We start from the raw sequence: 15,459 nt of genomic DNA, 5'->3' as shown, positions 1-15,459 counted from the left end.
GGGGTGCTTGTCCACGTCACAATCAACTTCATTCATTGTACCAAGGGAACAGTATTGTTATTAGCAGACCTGGGACAAGAAACAAACAATGACGACGAGAATTTATCATCATGTAATAAAGACAATGCAATATTATACGATTCCCCATCGGCAGAATTTGCCTGAAGTGCCTGTTACCGAGAGAGAAAGAGAGTCCCCTCAGATTTATCGTACGTCCATGTGTCTCCTGCGCTCCCGCAGCCACACAGACCAGTCCAAACCATCAGCAGCCTGAGCTCCAGAACCGAACCTCTGACACGATCAGTAATCCTTTAGCACCCCTCGGATCCCAGTTCTGAAACCTGCTACCCCTTCAGCCACTCGTGGGCCAGTCTCCAGCAGTCCGCAGCCCGACGTGAATCCCTCGTTCTCAGTCACCAGCAGCCCACAGCCTGCAATGGTCACCAATTCATGTGTTCTTGGGCCATCTCCTCTGCTTCTTCTCAAACGGGGGAGGGATGGTCTCCTCGTTTTCTGGTGCCTGTGCCAGTCCTCTGCTTCCCCGCTTCATGGCTGCTACCGACCATAGGCGCTGCCATCTTGGGCGCAGACCCCACAGTTGTTGTATTTATAAATAAAACCGCCATCAGCTCCGTGTACAGAGTTGGTTGGCAGTCAGATGAAGCAGATGGAGTTTGCAGGAGCACTGTGACTCTACTCACGGCCACACCAGCAGCGACGCCACCATTATTTTTCAAGACGTAAATACAATGAGCAGATACTGTTGTCATACTGGTATGGAAAACAGACCAACAGACAATAAATTAACATAATGCTCCAAGTATAATAAAGACAATAAATATAAAAGGATAGTGGATGAGCTGTGGTTGTGCAAAAATACTATTTCAATCTTGGAACCTCAAAAACGTCTCTATTTAAATTTAGACATGCAGCACAGTTACAGGCCCTTATGGCCCACAAGCCCATGTCACCCAATTGACCCATACTCTCAACGCATTTTGAAGGGTGGGAAGAAACTGGAGCACTCGGAGGAAGCCCACACAGACATAAGGAGAATGTATAAACTCCTGACGGATGGTGGCCAGTCGCTAGTGCTATAACAGCATTGCACACTAACTGTGTCTAATGACATATATCCAGAGTTAGAAATGTGATAATGAGCTTATTGTCATACACACAAGAACTATACACAGAACCACTAAAATCCTACTTGCTGTAGAAAATTGATAACAGTATACATCAGATTTATTGTCAGAGCACATACATGAATGACATCACATACAACCCTGAGATTTCTTTTACTGCAGGTGAGGCAGAACTACCACTTAGTGGTAGTACAAAAAACTGTACTCAACGCAAACATGTAAACACATAAATAAAGTTAAACAAACTGCAATACTGAGAAAGAAAAAAAATCAATAGAGTGCCAAAGTAAGAATCCTTAAATGAGTCCCTGATTGAGTTTGTCATTGAGGAGTCTGACGGTGGAGGAGGAGCAGCTGTTTTTCCTGAACCTGGTGGGTGCGAGCCTTGTGGCATCGATACCTCTTTCCTGATGGCAGCAGCAAGAATGGATCCTTGATGATCGCTGCTGCCCTCCAGCAATCGTCAATTTACAAATGACCCCAGAACTGAAAGATATAATAAATTTTGGAGATGATTGTGATAGTACAGACCTATCACCAATGTATATAGTGTATATAGTTACAGTATCTAGACTGTGCTTACAGCGATTGGCTGAGAGCTTAGCCACGCCTACTGTCTGGGCCTTAAAGGGTTGTGTCCCTAGCCAGGTCGGATCATTCCGGACTGGTCGGCCACCTGTGAAGAGCTCCTGTCTTTTGCTAATAAAAGCCTTGGTTTGGATCAACAAGTCTTTGGTTCTTTCGATGAGCTCTACACTGATCATTTTTCATGGTTACATTAAGTGCGAGAGAAAATAAAAGTGGTGTTTCAACAGCCTCATTGTGGAGGTAGAGTAGGTTATAGGGTGGTAAGGAGAGTTGTTAGACATTGGAACCATGTGGTTGATAGTTTCCCTTCCTCTGGGCCTAAATCAACCACATGGTTCCAATGTCTAACAACTGTTAACCTGACCTGGCCTTGATATAACTCCAAACTGTGGGAAACAGCCACAACTATGTACTGTGAAGGCTGCTTTGAATCACAGTGGGGAAGAAGGGGTAGGTGGTAACAAAATTTTACTGTGACTACTTTCCCTCTCAAGTGTACTCTCTAGCTTATAGTGACGTTACAACAACCTCCTCACTTCCCCGCAATCCTTTCTGGGCACATTGGAGTGGCTATCCAAAGAATATTTTCACAGCGGGCCCATTGTGTGCAGTGGCTGAGGCACTTTTTCTTTCCAGTGCCAGAGTTTCAATGATCCTCTAGTATCTGAAGTGGATACCTGAAAATTCTTATAGACATTAGTAGCCCCTTTCAAATTGCAGCACCTGGGTGGCCCTCCTGGGATCCAGGTGCGATTACTGGGGCAAAGGTGCTGGAAGCACCTTGTAAATTACAGGGGGACATCGACCCATTAAAATGCCAACCCGGTAATCTAAGGGGAATCCCCCACCCCTGCAATGTTGCAGTGAGTGATGCATCGCGCACTCACCAGAAGCGCTGCTGATATTCAGATGCTGGCTGCCTGATGATGCACACATCACTGGCCGTGGACGAGACCTAGCTAAGTTTAACTAGGTTCCCTGACAACCTCTAAGGTAGGTTAGGGACCCGGTTGGACCCTTTCAAACTACCATGTAACTGGGGCACTAACCATGCCTAGCTAAGTTTAACTAGGTTCCCTGACAACCACTAAGGTAGGTTAGGGACCTGGTTGGGTTCCGACAGAGTTTACCTGGTTGGACCCTTTCAAACTACCATGTAACTGGGGCACTAACCATGCCTAGCTAAGTTTAACTAGGTTCCCTGACAACCACTAAGGTAGGTTAGGGACCTGGTTGGGTTCCGACAGAGTTTACCTGGTTGGACCCTTTCAAACTACCATGTAACTGGGGCACTAACCATGCCTAGCTAAGTTTAACTAGGTTCCTTGACAACCTCTAAGGTAGGTTAGGGACCTGGTTGGGTTCCGACAGAGTTTACCTGGTTGGACCCTTTGAAACTACCATGAAACTGGGGCACTAACCATGCAAATTGCCCGGTTAACCCCATTTTACATGGCAGTTTGAAAGGCCTAATTCTCTAGCTCAGATGTGAATGGACTGATCCTGCTCAAGCTTTCAGCATCCATTGGAATAAATGAATGTTAAATGGTTGGCATGAATTCAGTGGGGGCTGTAGGGCCTGTATCTGGGGTGTTTGACTCAATGACTCCTCTGAGCAAATGCATGGCACACGACACCTCCTCACTTGTCAGGAAGGTGCAAAACCAACTCCACTTCCTGAGAAGGCTACCGCCCAACATCCTGTTGACTTTCTACAGGATCTCTATTGAGAGTGTCCTGGCCGGTTACATCACAGTGTGGTTTGGTTCCGGTAGAGCATTGGATTGGAGGTCAATCCATAGGACCCAAAGAGTGCCAGAGAGGATCTCTGGGGTCTCCCTTCCCCCTCATTGACGTGATCTACTGGGATTGTTGACTGAAGAGGGCTCGCAAAATCATTGAGGACCCCTGCCATCCTCCACCCAGCATCTTTCAGCTGCTCCTATCGGGAAAGAGATACAGGAGGATCAGAGCCAGCTCCACCAGGCTGAGGAACAGCTTCTTCCCTCAGACATTGAGAACACTGAATGACCAAAGGAACTGCTCACCCTCTGAGAATATACTATTATTTAACAATATTTATTTTTATATATGTACTGCATACAAATCACTTGTTAATATGTGTGCCAAATCTATATATGTGTTTGCATGTTATAGACAGAGGACCAAATAATGCTGTTTCGTCCAGTTATACTTTACAATTGTATGATAAAATAATAAACTTGAAACTTTTAGCCTCTGGTTAGTGCTCAAATCTTGGAAATTGGTGGGGATAGAATAGGATTTGGGGTGGGATTGGTGTAAACAGATGTTTGAGGATCAGCATGTACTTAATGGGCTGATGAGCCTGCTTCTGTGCTGTGAGACTCTGTCCTTGTCTGTGTTTTTCTCTCACACTCTGGGACACTCTCACGCACTGGGGTCGGAGAGAGAAACAACTCTGATCCCTCGCCCTCATGAATTAGCTGCCCCAGTGAAATTCCAGAGCGCTGAGTAGCAAAGATGAAACTCTAGCCCAGCAACTGGCTGTGTCTCCAGAAAACACGGCGACTGGTGCCTGCCAGCAATGACAGCGAGGTGGTGACTCATCTCTCCATTAATGGGTAGGATCAATTCAAGAGGCAGTAATACCCTTCCCAGCAATAGCTCCAACCCCTCCTGCCCCCCCCTTCTTTTAACTGATAACAAGGGCCAACGATCCAACTCCGGCCAAATCTCCCATCTGTTAACACGCGATGTCACAGGGTGTGGCATTTGGAATAGCTGCTGCATTGCATTCACTTCCATTTGGCCCCTTGGGTCGGATGCCTGTTTGTGCTCCGTGTTTGAATGTACTGGTCCTGGTGGCTCAGAATAGTTTGTTAATTTTAAAAAGCTTTTAGTCCTCCGAAAGTCATGTCTCTAATTTTAGTCATTTCATGAACACAAAGTGGCCTCCTCAGACTTCAATGTGCCGTGTAATCTTCCATACCAGGAAAGGAAAATAATCAGGTCCTCAAGCCAATCCAGTCTCTCACCATGCTAATAGCTGCACGGAGGAACACTTGAATCAAGAAGGCGCAGAAGAATGTAGATCAAGTGCTGGTAAATAGGATTAGGACTTTTCCGTGCTTGGATCTCTTCATTTATGCATATACGAGACCTGGCCCTGCCTGTCTCCTGCACAACTTGGGAGCTTCTGTGACCCGTAAGCTTGGATTTCGCTTTACAATTCCCTGCGTGAATGCGGAGGGAAAAGAGGCAGGAGGTCTTCGCCTCATCCCTAAACTTCACCCCTGACTGCTGGCAGGAACCAAGCCTGTGATGGAGCTTCTCCAGGGCAAGAACCTCTCCCTCTTGTCCTCCCACTCAACCCTGAACAGTCACCTCCAACCCACCTCCCAATTGTGACCCCACCTCTCTATTTTACTGCTGGTGAAAACCGGGGAGATGGACAGGCCGTTTGACTTTCTGGGGCCCATTTTACACTTCCTGATAAGACACGGGCAATAATAGTAAAACATGAAACTCTGCGGACACTGTGCGCTGGAGAAACTCAGGTCAAACAGTGGACTTCATAGAGCATAGATAAAGATGCATAACCAACGTTTCGGGCTTGAGCCCTTCATCAAGCACTGGTTACACTAAGCAGGTCGGGCAGTATGGAGGGAGAAACAATATTACCAATTCCGGTCGATAGCCTTTTATCAACCTGGTAGTTGGTATTGGCTGTTTCTCCCTCCGCACATGCTGTCGAACCAGCCAAGTGTCTCCGGTGCTTTCCAATTTTAAGAGTTCCAATGTCTGGCGTATTTAACTCTTGAATTCTTTTGAGCAGTTTCCATTACAACATAGCAATGCTCAAAGGAAAAGTTGGCTTGAAGTGCTTGTTAAATATTTCCAAGATAAGGAAAAGTAAATCGCAGAGCTGTGGGTCGAGGAAGAGGGTTGGATGGGTGAATGTTTTGTGTACATCCGCTTACCCACGGTGACTTTCTGCAGGGTGCAGAACCCCCTTACAACTTTTCTATTAAATATTCACCTTCCGAGCTCCTCTCACTGCAATCGTTTGTTTGTTTACGTTGAGTTTTTTTTGCACAGCCCAATGAGTGGTAATTCTGCCTGGCCCACAAATCTCAGGGTTGAACATGATGTCATGTATGTTCTCTGACAATAAATCTGCTTCACTTGAAGACTGCACCTTGTATGCGAGCAACAAGAAAGCAAATTGTTGCATCAAAATATGTAACACTGAATGTAGTCCAAATAATCATGTAGTAATTTGCACGTCTTGTTGAGGTGGGAAAAGACCAGAGGCCAACAACCTGCCCTTAACCAGCTTGCCAAAGGCAGTTGGAGAACATTAGTGGAACACGGAGCACAAGGGTATGGTACTGGGTGCGATTGCCCCAAGACATAGCAGCAGAATTAGGCGATTCAGCTCATCCAGTCTGTTCCTCCTTTCATGGTTAATGTACATTTCCTCTCAATCCCATTGTCCTGCCTTATCTCATCACCTAATGACAGCATAACCGTCACTAGCCTACCGGTACCTCAGTAAAGTGACCATTCTTCATTTAGGAGGGGCTAGGCGGCTGGTGATAGGGATGCAGCCGTCATAGCATTGAGCGCAATGCCGTTACAGCGCCGGCGATAAGGACCGAGGCTTGAATCTTGAGCTGTACGTTCTCCCTGGGGGCTCCGGTTTCCACTCCCCGTTCAAAACGTACGGTGGAATTGAGCTGCGCGGACTCCTGGGCCAAAATGATCTGTAGGTCTAAATCTAAAAATAAAATAAAGCCACAAGGCTGCTGTTCTCATGAGCACGTACCCACCCACCCACCCTGGTTCATTTTCCCCCCATCCCCCTGAAGTGAGCCGCTGTACACCATATCTACTCCACTACGGGTCTGGATGAAATCAGCTCGAGCCTTCCAATTACAATGTTATTCGATGATCAATAGAACAGGAGAACAAGAGTGATGGGACATCGGGCAAGGAAGACCAGCTGGCACACGCCCTCAGTACACCAGGTGAAGGCAATTCTCTGCGTCGATGAGGAGTTCTGAGGCTCATCTTCTCTGGGGAAAAACATCTCCGCAAGTTTATCACACAGGTTCACCCAACTCTGCTGAACTTTCATCAAAGGTCATGACATTTAATCCTTTCATTATTTTCATAAAGTTGCCTCGGTATCTACACTGCATAAATAAACCACCTCAGTTCATACATAGTTATGGGGTCTGTTTAACAGTGGAGATCAACGTGGGTTGAAGCTCCTTATTGACCATTCACACGTTCTGCATAGAGTGGAGGCCAGAAACTCTGGAAAGCAGTCAGTGCTGTTGTCTCGCAGCTCCAGTTACCTGGGTTCAATGCTGACCTGCGCAGAACTCGTACCTTCCTCCGGAGGTTCGGGGTCTTCTTCAAGACACCATGGTTGTTGAGTTAAACGAGAGGTTTGTAACAGTACTGAAGGAACTCAGCAGGCCAGGCCGCACCCGTTGAAAGCACGAGACAGTTGACCTTTCAGGCCCGAGCCCTTCATCAGAGATGCCGGAAATCGGGCAAAGGCACGGAAAAGAAGGTGGGGAAGGGTGGAGGTTTACAGGTATCGGGTTAATGCTGGCATTCCTCTTAGACTACTAGTAGGCGGCTCTGAGCTAAGTTATTGGAATTAGGAGACAGCAGCACTACCTGCTGCGCCTACGTACAACCCACATTTCCCCCCACCCCCCCACTGTTGCCACCTAGTCACCATCTCCTCCTTATCCGTAAATCAGCAGCTGTCTCTTCCCCCTGCTCTATCTTCACTTCCAATCTCCTCCCTCTTACTCCATCAGATGGCTCCATCTGTCCGTCATCCTTCACCCCCACCTCAGTGCACCAATCCCCCACCCCACCAACCCCCTTCTCTTCTCCTTCCTCAGTCCTGAAGCAGGGACTTGCTCCAAAATGTCAACTCTTCCTCCTTTCTACTGCCTGACCTGATGAGTTCCTCTCAAACAGTGTTTTTATTTGCTGCATGAAGACGAGGCATCTGCAGGGAAACCCTGACAAGTGGCATTTTAAATACTAAATTGCCTTAAATAATGAAAACTTTAAAAAAAATCAGATTAAGTAGGGAAGCTCTAAAAATAATTGACAACAATGAAATAAAAAGAAGCTTGCTTATCTTTACTGCTCTCTGGACCCAGGAACTTTTTTTGCATCAGTGTGTCTTCGCTCCCTGGACGACATCTCCGACCACCACATGGATGACCAGTGACTGATACAAGGCTCCCAACTAACTCTGGGATTCATGTACCTGGGATGGATCGAACAATATGGTCCATTGCATACGCAGACATTCCACAGTGTAAAGTGCTACATTTCTCAGAAAATCTCCTACCTTCCTTCCTCCAGTTTATATGCTTAATTTAGAGTTGGAGTTAAAGGCCCTTCCGGCCTGCGCCACCCAAATACGCCCACTTAACCAATTGACCTACTAACCCCGTTTCTTTGGAATGTGGGAGGAAACCCATGTGGACACAGAGAATAATGTTGCTCTAACTGTGTTGGTCATTTAAAAACCAATTTTATTTGGTTGGACAACCTCAGGCTAATGATACACGAGAGACTGATAGGTGCTTTACGCAGCTCACTAAAATGTTGGAGAAATGCTCCAGTCGGATTCCCTCCTGCCAGTCTCGATCTTTGTTCAGATGCCTTCTTGTTCTTTGCTTGTTGTACCTTGAAGGAGGGCTCAGGCCCGAAACATCGGTCATGTATCTCTACCTCCTACATCTCAGCATTTTGCAGACTTTCGTGTTTCACTCCGAAACATTGACTGCCTTTTATTTACTTTGGATGCTTCTGAGTTTCTCCAGCGTGTTTGTGCATTGCACTAAAGGCAGAGTTGGTAAAGAAAATCCGAAGAACCCAGGTTGTTTTTTTACTTCAATTGAAGTGGTTGGCAGCAGGAGGAAAAGTTTCTCCCACACTAATCAACTTCCTCTGGACTCATCTGCCTGACACGGAGGCCAATGCAGATTCTCATTAATTATATCAGAACTGCTGGAGGTTGTCCTTCTTTCCCCCCTCCTCTCCCTCCCCTCCCTCTCCCCTCCCCCTCCCTCTTTTCCCCCTCCTTCCCCCTCCCCTCCCTTCAACTCTGTATTTGACTCCTTCAGTTCGGTGGCAACTCGGGATCAGCAATAAATGCTGACATTGCCAGACACGTCCACGTTTTGTGAACTGATGTAAATTTCTCTTAGTCGTTGGCATAATGCAATTACAAATATTGCACCACAGTTTACAAGATAGGAGTAAAATAAACTGGCAGTGGGACTGCCATCCTGCTGAGCCCATCGTCTGAAGATATCGATTCAAACCCCATCATAAATGTTGCGGAACTTAAATTGTTAATTAAATAAATCTAGCCAAAATATAGGATCTACAACACTGACCATGGTTCACCAGTGTAACTGAGTGATGGGCGGGTCAGGCCCAGATTACAAGGCACCATCTCATCTGAATGGTCCAACCAGCCACTTAGTGGAGTCTCAGCGGTGATCTCGACGGAGGGGCTCGGAGTGGAAGGGGCAGGTGGGTTCTCGGGAATTAATTAAAATATTGGCAAATCTTCCCAATGTTAGCTGGCACTCAGCTTTCCCCACGCTGAGGCTGCCCCGTCCCTCTCAGATCAGTCCTTCTCCCCGCGTTCCGTCCAACCGCCCCTTCCCCTATTGACCAACTGATCAGGAGAACAGTAACACTGCTACCAATGCAGCGGTTGCTTTCCATCAGTTCGCGCAATGGGGAGGGGGGACTTTCCAGGAAACAACCGGCCGAATTGAAATTCCTGAAAGAAAGAGGGTGGGGCTGCTGTGCAGATTTTATGGCATGGAACATTCAGCCCCTCGGCGTTTCTCACCCAGCTGTTTCTTTTCCAGGAGAAGTTTGATGCCGGCAAAGGAGTGTGAGAGAGGGCAAGGAACTCCAGGCAATATGTCTCTGAAATATTGTGATATGCCAGGCCCAGAAGTAACCAGCAACAGTTTCTGGATGGTAGGTTGTAGTTGGCCAAAAATTAACAACCGGACAAGAGTGAGTGTGCACAGACACTCCCCGAGGGATGCACCTTGTATGGTTGAGAAGCTGATGTATGAGAACACAAGTCATTGTACATTTCCCCTGGGATCCAGGAAGCTGAGAAATGTGTTTATAGAGGTGTATAAAGTCATTAGGGCCAGAGATATGTGAATGCTCATACTTTTCCCTGGGGTAGATGATTCTATAACTAGAGCACATCGATTTCACTGAAAAGGAAGAGATCACAAGTTATAGGAGCAGAACTAGGCCCATAGGCCCTTTGAGTCTGCTTCGCCATTCTATCATGAGCTGATCCATCCTCCCACTCAGCCTCACTCCCTGGCCTTCTCCCCATAACCCTTAATGCCCTGATTAATCAAACATCTGTCAATCTCTGCCTTGAACACACCCAATGACCTCGCTTCTACATCCGCCCGTGGCAACAAGTTCTACAGAATCACACCCTCTGACGAAAGAAATTTTTCTGCACCTCTGTTTTAAATTGAAGCCCTTTTTTCCTGAAGTTGTGTCCTTTTGCCCGAGACTCCCCTTCCACGGAGAAACGTCCTTGTCACATCTACTCTGTCCAGGCCTTTCAGGATTCAAAATGCCTTAATGAGGCCCTTCCCCCACCAAATCCCCATCCTTCTGTACTTCAACGAGTACAGTCCAAGAGCCAACAAATGGTCCTCATCTGTTAACCCTTTCATTCCTGTTATCATTCTAGTAAATTTTCTCTGAACCCTCTCCAACTCAGATAAGCAGTCCAAAACTGTACACAGTGAGGTTTCACCAGTGTATTATAGAGTCTCAACATTACATCCCTGCTCTTATACGCCATTCATCTAGAAATGAATGCCAACGTTGCATTCACCTTCTTCGCTACTCACTCAACCTGGAGGCTAACGTTTAGGGTATCCTGCATGAGGACTCCCAAGTCCCTTTTCACCTCCAAATTTTGAATTTTCTCCCCATCTAAATGTTTCTTCTACCAAAGTGCATGATGGTATTCTTTCCACCTCTGCCCAAACTATCCAAGTCTCTCTGTAGACTTTCAGTATCCTCAGAACCACCTCCCCTACCCACCTCTTTTGGTATCACCTGCAAATCACGCCACAAAGCCATCTGTTCCACAATCTAAATCATTTATGTACAGCATAAAAAGAAGCAGCACTAAGAACATCTACAGGGGGCGCTGCTGCCGGAGAGTAGCAGCAATCATCAAGGATCAACACCACCCACCACACGCTGTCTTGCTGCTGCCATCAGGAAAGAGGTATCGGTGCTGTGATAGGACAGATTCTATCACCAATGTGTATATGTACAGATAGTCATGTAGGATGACTGTGATTGGCTGAGAGTGTGGCTACACTCTCAGTGTTAAAAAAAGCCTTGGTTTGGACCAACAAGTCTTTGGTTCTTTCGACGTGCATTACAATTTTATTAACTGGAGCATATCACAAGTAGGTCGACCAGTCCAGAATGACCTGGTCTGGCTAGGAGCAATCCTTTAAGACCTGCCAGTAGGTGTGGCTACACTCTCAGCCAATCACAGTCATCCTACACTACCATCTGTACATACGTACATATACACATTGGCAATAGAATCTGTACTATCACATTCACCCCTTCTTTGAGAACCGACCCCAGGGTGAATGGAGGTTAGGGGCTGTACCAGTCAGGGGGTCTGACCAAACGGCGCGACTGCGGTTGGGGTCACAAATGGTGTCACGATCTTCCAGCGGGAAATGAACCGGCTGGTGGACCAGAATGGGCTGACTGCTATTTTCCCGTATCTGGACAATGTCACCATCTGCGGCCATGACACGGAGGATCATGATTTCAACCTTGAGAAATTTTTTCAGTCTGCAACTCAGCTGAACTTGACCTACAATTTCGACAAGTGTGTCTTCCGGACCACTCGGCTCGCAATTCTGGGCTCTGTGGTGGAGAACGGGGTGGTCATGCCGGACCCTGACCCCATGCATCCCCTCATGGACTTGCCACCCCCCACACCCAGAAGGCACTCGGACGCTGCATTACTAGGCCCAATGGGTTCCACACTATGCCGACAAGGCACGGCCACTCATCAAGACCACCTCCTTCCCCCTGTCAACCGAAGCCATAGCAGCCTTCGACCACATCAAATTGGACATCGCTGCTGCAATGCTGCACGCCATCGACGAGTCCATTCCATTCTAAAGTCGAAAGTGATGCGCACTGGCTGCCACTTTAAACCAGCCGGTAGCCGCCTTCTCCAGAACCCTCCAGGGTCCTGAGAGCTGACACTCCTCTGTCGAGAAGGAGGCCCAGGCCATAGTCGAGGTAGTATGTCGTTGGAGACACTACCTCACTGGCAGGTGCTTTACACTGCTGACCGACCAACGCGCGGTCTCCTTCATGTTTAGCAATACCCAGTGAGGTAAGATCAAGAATGACAAAATCGCCAGGTGGAGAATCGAGCTCTCCACCTTTAATTATGACATACTGTATCGGCCAGGTAAACTCAACGACCCGCCAGATGCACTATCCAGGGGGACTTGCGCCAACATGCAACTGGACAGGCTACAGAAACTCCACAAGGAGCTCTGTCATCCAAGGGTCACTAGGTTCGCGCACTTTGTCAAATCTCGCAACCTGCCCTACACGGTCAAGGAGATTCACTCCATGACCCGGGCCTGCCCAGTGTGCGCTGAGTGCAAGCCCCACTTCTTCTGTCCGGAGAACACCCACATCATCAAAGCCACCCGCCCCTTTGAGCATCTCAGCGTAGACATCAAGGAGCCCCTACCGTCGACCAACCGTAACACCTACATCCTTACGGCCATCGACGAGTACTCCTGCTTCCCATTCGCTGTGCCCTGCTCGGACATGACTCCCTCCTCAGTTATAGAGGCCCTGCACAGCATCTTCGGGTACCCCAGTTACATCCACAGTGACAGGGTGTCCTCATTTATGAGCGTGGAGCTGCGACAGTACCTTCTGGAGCGTGGTATTGCTTCAAGCAGGACCACCAGCTATAACCCACGCGGTAATGGGCAAGTTGAAAGAGAGAATGCCACCGTCTGGAAAGCGGTTACGCTTGCCCTCCGGTCCAAAGGTTTCCCCACCTCTCGCTGGCGGGATGTGTTCACTAGTGCCCTACACTCCATCCGCTCCCTCCTGTGCACCGCGACCAATGCCACCCCCCATGAAAGGATGTTCTCTTTCCCGAGGAAATCCAAGTCGGGTACGACCATACCGGCATGGCTCACGGTTCCTGGTCCAGTCCTCTTACGACACCACGTCCGGTACTCAAAGAACGACCTCTTGGTTGACCGATTAACTCTGCTCCATGCGAACCCACATTATGCCTACGTTGAGTATCCAGACGAACGGGAGGACACAGTCTCGGTAAGGGACCTAGCCCAAGCCGTATCAGACGCAGCAGTGCCTTTAACCCAACCTCCCCCTATTCCTTCTCCCCCAGGTCATGTGCTTGAACAGAGGGACCAGCAACACCCCACCAGCTCAGGCCAGACTGTCAACAACAGCGTTGGGGAATTGAGCGAAGCAGTGGCCGCACCCTACGGGCCTGCTGGCGACACGACTCTGCCTTCCCCAATCCCGGCGCCACGGCGGTCATGCTGGATGGTCAGACCCCTTGACCGGTACAGTCCCTAACCTCCATTCACCCTGGGGTCGGTTCTCAAAGAAGGGGTGAATGTGATAGTACAGATTCTATCACCAATGAATATATGTACAGATTGTCATGTAGGATGACTGTGATTGGCTGAAAGTGTAGCCACACCTACTGGCAGGTCTTAAAGACCAGGTCATTCTGGACTGGTCGACCTACTTGTGATATGCTCCAGTCTTTTAGTTAATAAAAGCCTTGGTTTGGATCAACAAGTCTTTGGTTCTTTCGACGCGCATTAAAGGTGCCACAAGACTCGCACCACCAGGTTTAGGAACAGCTGCTCCCCCTCCACCATCAGACTCCTCGACAAACTCAATCACGGACTCATTTAAGGACTGCACTTGATTAATTTTTTTATCTTCTCTGTATTGCACAGTCTGTTTACATTTATTTGTTAACATGTGTACATTGGATACCTTTTTTTGCACAACCAGTAAGTGGTAATTCTGTCACCCATATAACCATATACAGCACAGAACAGGCCAGTTTGGCCCTACTAGTCCATGCCGGAACAAATCCCCACCCTCCAAGACCCACTGACCAGCACCTGGTCCATGCCCCTCCAATCCTCTCCCCTCCATGTAATTATCCAGTCTTTCCTTAAATGTAAATAATGTCCTTGCTTCAACCACCTCTGCCGGAAGCTTATTCCACATCCCAACCACCCTTTGCGTGAAGAAATTTCCCCTCATGTTCCCCTTATAATTTTCCCCCTGCAATCTCAAACCATGGCCTCTGGTTTGAATATCCTCCACTCTTAATTGAAAAAGCCTATCCACGTTGACTCTCTCTGTCCCTTTTAAAATCTTGAACACCTCCATCAAATCCCCCTCAATCTTCTATGCTCCAGAGAAAAAATCCCCGGGCTGCTCAACCTTTCTCTGTAACTCAAACCCCAACATCCTTTCAACATTCTCTTGAACCTTCTCTGCACTCTCTCTGGGATGTATGTGATGTCATGTATGTACTCTGACAATAAATCTGAAATCAGTAATCTGAACTATATTTCAATAATGTTTCGATGTCTCCTTTCCAGCCGGACAGGTACAAAAGCACAGCCAAGAGGGTTGATGATGGCTATAAAGTCTGCAATGACATCATCCTGTGTTTCCAAGAAAGGGCAAAGATCGAAAAACATTATGGGCTGCAGATAGCAGCATGGTCACGGAAATGGAAGCCACTGGTTGAAGCGAGTGAGTACTTGGTCAAAAGACACTGGAATGCCATATGTGTTTGGAGATGGAAAGACCTGGAATTAGAATCCAGACAGCACGACAAGCTTTATAAAATCTCCCCTCATCCTTCAACTTGCTGTCCATGTTGACCACTAGTCCCCATATTCCCCTCCACCTCCAGATCACACCCCTTCCCTATATACCAAGGGGCAATTAACTCACCAACCTGCAAGTCTATGGGATGTGGGAGGAAACCCACCCAGTCATAGGGAGAATGTGCAAAAGAGGCTGGTGGATGTATGGAACACGCTGCCGGGAAGATGGTGGAGAGGCAAATACGAGAACATTACACCACAGGAAACAGGCCCTTCGACCCTTCTAGACTGTGCTGAACTACTATTCTGCCTCAACCCACTGACCCGCACCCAGTCCATCACCCTCGCCTCCCCTCCTATCCATGTACCTGTCCAAATTCTTCTTAAATGTTAAAATTGAGCCCGCATTCATCGCTTCAGCTGGCAGCTCGTTCCACACTTCCTCCACTCTGTGTGAAGACATTCCCCTTAAACTTTTCCCCTTTCAACCTTAACCTTTGTCCTCCGGTTTGTATCTCACCAACCCTCAGTGGAAAAAGTTGATCTATATTTACTCCATCTATCCCCCTCATAATTTTAAATACCTTTATCAAATCCCCTCATTCTTCTACGCTCCAACGAATAAAGTCCTAACGTGTTTAATCTTTCCCTGGAGCTCAGTTCCTGATGTCCCAGCAACATCCTCGAAAATTTTCTCTGCACTCTTTCAATCTTATTATCAATCT

General features: G+C 47.6%; 2 protein-coding genes across 3 annotated transcripts in view; one reads left to right on the top strand and one right to left on the bottom strand.

Moving 5' to 3' along the window:
* The window catches only part of med25 (mediator complex subunit 25), a 95,289-nt gene that overhangs the window by 10,610 nt on the left and 69,220 nt on the right, over positions 1–15,459 (bottom strand). The window lies entirely within an intron of this gene.
* Positions 1–15,459, top strand: part of LOC138748526 (protein kinase C and casein kinase substrate in neurons protein 1) — a 70,871-nt gene that overhangs the window by 30,851 nt on the left and 24,561 nt on the right. For both annotated transcript variants that reach the window (XM_069908882.1, XM_069908883.1), the window contains exons 4-5: positions 9,647–9,761; positions 14,501–14,657. In XM_069908882.1, the coding sequence (XP_069764983.1) occupies positions 9,657–9,761; positions 14,501–14,657 (262 nt within the window). In that variant the 5' untranslated portion in view covers positions 9,647–9,656. The remainder of the gene's footprint in view (positions 1–9,646; positions 9,762–14,500; positions 14,658–15,459) is intronic.

This window comes from Narcine bancroftii, chromosome 13 (genome assembly GCF_036971445.1).
Source record: "Narcine bancroftii isolate sNarBan1 chromosome 13, sNarBan1.hap1, whole genome shotgun sequence".
Classification (NCBI taxonomy): domain Eukaryota; kingdom Metazoa; phylum Chordata; class Chondrichthyes; order Torpediniformes; family Narcinidae; genus Narcine; species Narcine bancroftii.
The sequence above is the reverse complement of the archived record's forward strand: the minus strand, read 5'-3'. Positions and strand labels throughout refer to the sequence as shown.